General features: G+C 41.9%; 1 protein-coding gene across 1 annotated transcript; it reads left to right on the forward strand.

Annotated features, from left to right (window-relative positions):
- The first annotated feature begins 1070 nt into the window (after nucleotides 1–1070).
- LOC129107064 (12-(S)-hydroxy-5,8,10,14-eicosatetraenoic acid receptor-like) lies at nucleotides 1071–4156 on the forward strand. The gene is made up of 2 exons (XM_054618425.1): nucleotides 1071–1660; nucleotides 3365–4156. The coding sequence occupies exons 1-2, from the start codon at nucleotides 1115–1117 to the stop codon at nucleotides 3824–3826; spliced, it is 1008 nt and encodes a 335-aa protein (XP_054474400.1). The 5' UTR covers nucleotides 1071–1114; the 3' UTR covers nucleotides 3827–4156.
- The last annotated feature ends 242 nt before the right edge of the window (nucleotides 4157–4398 follow it).

The following is a 4398-nucleotide window of genomic DNA, read 5'->3' on the forward strand; positions in this document are numbered from 1 at the left end:
GTCTGTCTAAACTTGTATCAGCTCGAGGGGTTCACACAGGGGGCTTGTCGGTGCTTGACCGTGGCATGCAGACTTTGATCGGGTTTAATCACAAAATAAATCTCGCAACTTTCGATGTTTAAACAATTTCCTGTTAAGAAAAACAGAGTTTGGTCTATTTTTATATTTTAAATCTTACAGGCTGGTATTTGTCCCTTGTTGGCTCCACTGGTCCCGCAGTGGAAAAGCAGCTGGTGACTCACCTCCCGGGGCTACAAAAAGGGCGGAGCTACGAGCACAGGGTTTAACACACAGAAGGTTGTCCAGCCCGGTAATTGAACCCCGGCCCCTCTTGCTGTGAGGCAACAGTGCTAACCACTACACCACCGTGCAGCCTGTATATAATATCTATAGCAAAAATATCCATACTTCCCATCATAAATGAGCTAACTAATTTGTGTGTGTGTTATCAGTTTGATAGAACATGAGGGATAGGGTGTTAAATACACCATGAAATTGCCTTACTATCAATCCTGGTCACAAAAGTAATCCCAGAGGCAGATAGTGAGTATCTCTGTGCTACTGAGCGCCAGCTGACCAGACTGCTGTGCTTTAATTATACCTCGATCCACTGCATAGTTTACTGAGTAACCCAATAAGATTAAATCATTGTCTGAGGAGGGAGCACAGATTGAGCACAGGCTACAAAAAGGGCGGAGCTACGGGCACAGGGTTTAACTGCAAGGCAAACTCAAAGCAGAGAAGCTGTCAAGCATTTGCTCGGCACACTAGGAGAATCTCTTCCAGACCCGATACTGGCACTCAAAAAACAGGAAAGTCAAACCTGAATGATTTTGGAAACCAGAAACACACAGGTGTACTGAAAGAAGGATCTTTAACAAAAACGAGGATTAAAACTGAAGACAGTGAAGAAACTTGTTTGGCGGGTTTCTTCTTTTGTTTGCGTGTGTGTGTGCGTGTGTGTGCGTGTGTGTGTGTGTTAGTGTGTGTGTTAGTGTGTGTTTGCCTGGTGAGACTTATGTGTGAAGTGATTTCCTTGTCAGTTTAAGGAGAAAAACTCTTTGCTCGTTCTGGCTTGTAATTCATATTATACATCTACTCTTTCACTGCTCAAATGGATAGAAATGCATCTAGTTTCCAGGTTGGGGACTGCGATGCCACGAACGTGGCACTGTACAAGTTCTACGCAGCCGTCATGATTGTGATATTCATACTGGCTCTGCCTCTGAACGCATCTGTCCTCCACCTCTTCATATTCAAGCTGAAATTCTGGAAATCCAACAGCAACAACATCTTCCTGTTCAACCTGGTGCTGGCTGACATTCTCCTGCTCTTCTGTTTGCCGATAAAGGCATACAACTTCATCAAAGGGGAAAGGCGGAGCGACAATGACACGGTTTGCAAAGCCATGCTCTTCATGTTGTTCTTGAACCGAGGAGCCAGCATTGCCTTCCTGACGGTGACCTCCATCGACCGTTATTTCAACGTGGTGCACCCCGGTCGCAAGAACCTCCTGAGAGCTCTCAAGAAATCTCCGCAGATCTCTATCCTCATCTGGCTGCTCCTGCTGCCTCTCACCATCCCCACCATGCTCAAGAACTTTGAATGCTGCAACAGCCACACACAGGAGGGTGACGATAAAAACGACACTGTGGTCAAGGTAAAAAATGTTCCACGCTGAATATGTGATATGTGTTATGTCACTACGCATCTCTCTTCCGATTTCCATTTGTTGTTGGCAAGTTTACCAGCATCAGTCCCAAAAATCCAGTGTAGTGCATGAAATTAAAATAAATTAAAAAGCCTTTCGGCTTCACTGGGAAAATATCTTGGAAGGGTGCGTGTCATGTCACGTGTTTCTCTCACTTATATGCTGTCAGTTAGGACCTTGATGCATCAAAGCGCTGAGTGAGCACATTTTCAAAACATCACATCAATAGCTACGTCATTCCAAGTTGTGCAACGCAGTGTCAACACAAAATACAGAATTATTCAGCGGGAACAGAGACCGGGCCTGAAGTAAGAGAGAAAAGCAGTGTTCAGATATTTTACTTGGTTAAAATTAAAGATCAGTAAAAGTGCTGGATTTAAAAAGTACTAACGTATTAACCTCAAAATTATAATTAAAGTACCAAAAGTAAAACTACTTATTATTCAGAATAATAAATATTATATTACTGGATTATAATTACTGATGCATTTATGTGTAAGGATCACTTTAAAGTGTGCAACCTCTAAAGGTGGAGCTAGTTTTTCTTACCTAATATTCTGCTGTGTAGCTTAACTTTGAATGATACCTCATACTTTATAAGTCGATATTTTGTGTTAATTTTTGTGTTAATAATTTAAATCGGCAAAGTAGCTAATAACTAATGGTATCAAATTAATGTAGTGGAGTACAATTACAAATATGCCAAAATGGAAATACTTAGGTAAAGTACAAAACCTCAAAATGTAACTTAAGTACAGTGCTTTTGTGAATGTACTTCATCACATTTCACCAGTGACAGAGAGTATAATCTAATTCATGTGACTAAGTGGCTGAGATGCCTTATCAGAAATGAAGGATGTGTTATATCATCCAAGAGCTCCACTTCGATACAGACAGTTTCCAGAGCTATTTTTGCACTGACACACCAAACAGCTTTGCTAAAGTTGGAACGTGTTAAACCGAGTGTGTCCAAATGCCAAATGCCAAAGTTTCAAAACCAAAATATTAACATTTTCAAAAGAAAAACAACGGAGGAGATTACACACTATTAATTCCCCTTTATATTATAGATTCCTGGTTAAAAATCGTTCCTGGATTCAGAACATTGGGGTGCTAATTTCAAGATCTACTCCTGTCAGCAGATCGCTATTACAGCCGATGTGGCAAAAGCCTTTTCATTTCTCAAAACTTTGCTAATTTGAAGAAATTATACACATAGTACCACTGTAAAACTGATATTTTGTGTGATTTCTTTAACAAATCACCTGAATTATGACCATGAAACGTGACTTAGCTGTCCGTGAGTGACGCAGCGCAGTGCAGCGAGATGCATCGTTTTGACCTGAACTTTTGTCAGAAGCCCTGATTCAATTTATTCCTGTCGATCGCTTTTTGATCGCTTTTCACCTCCATATTTCACTACAAAAACCTAAATAAGGTAGCATTTGGCTGGAGGCAGATCACCCTCAGATCGCCTGAGAGTTTCCTACTTGCTTTTGACTTATAAAATTGATCTAGCATAGTGGTTAAAACTGCTGACCGGTGCAGTCCCGATATACATCTTTTGGGGGGACACAATGGCCAATCAAGAGCAAGAATTAGTTTTTGATGTAAATGTCATATTAAGATGATCCTCTTTTTCTGATTTTTAAGGATGTCGTGGACAGTATGCGAGAAGTGGTCTTCTTTTCCCAGGTCATCATCCCCTTCATCATCCTGGTCTACTGCACGGTGCACATCGTCAACCGGCTCAGGATAAAAACCGTCGGGGATCAGACCAAGCTGAGGAGAGCGGTCTTCCTGGTGACCTCCGTCATGGTGGTCTTCTCCTTCTGCTTCCTCCCCTGCACCATAGCCAGGGTGTTTCTGCTGATTGTCCGGGTCAATCTGTGGCCTGACCCCTGGCAGGAAAAAGCTGCCGTGGCCTTCGACGGCCTTATGGTCCTCTCCTACGTGGACTGTCTGCTGGACCCGCTGATCTACTGCTTCTGCAGCACCAAGTTTAAAGGTCTTTACCTCTCCAGTTATTTACCGTTCTTAGTGAAAGGTGATCAAATGCCGCCGGACAGCTCAACAGTAAACGCAACGAATCCTCCGCGCAATGCTGTCATTTGAACTTTGTGGGAGAGTCTGCCTGAGACTGACAGTGCCCCCCCCAAACATGTGTCTACTTCATGAAAGGGGAATGTGAAGGCGCTATGAAGACAAGATGGACTGCTTTTCTCTAAGTTTCTATTTTTTATTGATTCTTAAAGTAATAATCTCAAATATTTTCATTAAAATAAATGGCTGTTAAGTCACTATCCATCGCCGAATGAGGTGACACAATGGTAAATAAACCTATGGCTCACTGAAAATAAAAAAGAGATTGCATTTGCAGGATTTCAAACTGACATTCACCTTGAATTCCCGACACTGTTTGGATCTCTGGGAAGCAAGATCCAACACCACACCTGCAACTACCGCTTATAGCCATAGGTGCACCAAAGTCAACAAAACTGAGAGCTTTGAGATTGTAACTCTAAATATAAATATAAAAAGGTACATATGTTAATAGGAGGATCGGGTTCTTCCAAAGTGTGTCACGTGTTCAAGGGCATTGGTGACACAACAGGTCAAATCGTCTCCTGATAGTCTAGAATATATTCATGTTGGTGGATTTGATTTAGTGAAAGTTTTTTAAAATG

The sequence above is a fragment of the Anoplopoma fimbria genome, chromosome 18, assembly GCF_027596085.1.
Source record: "Anoplopoma fimbria isolate UVic2021 breed Golden Eagle Sablefish chromosome 18, Afim_UVic_2022, whole genome shotgun sequence".
In the NCBI taxonomy this organism is placed as follows: Eukaryota; Metazoa; Chordata; class Actinopteri; order Perciformes; family Anoplopomatidae; genus Anoplopoma; species Anoplopoma fimbria.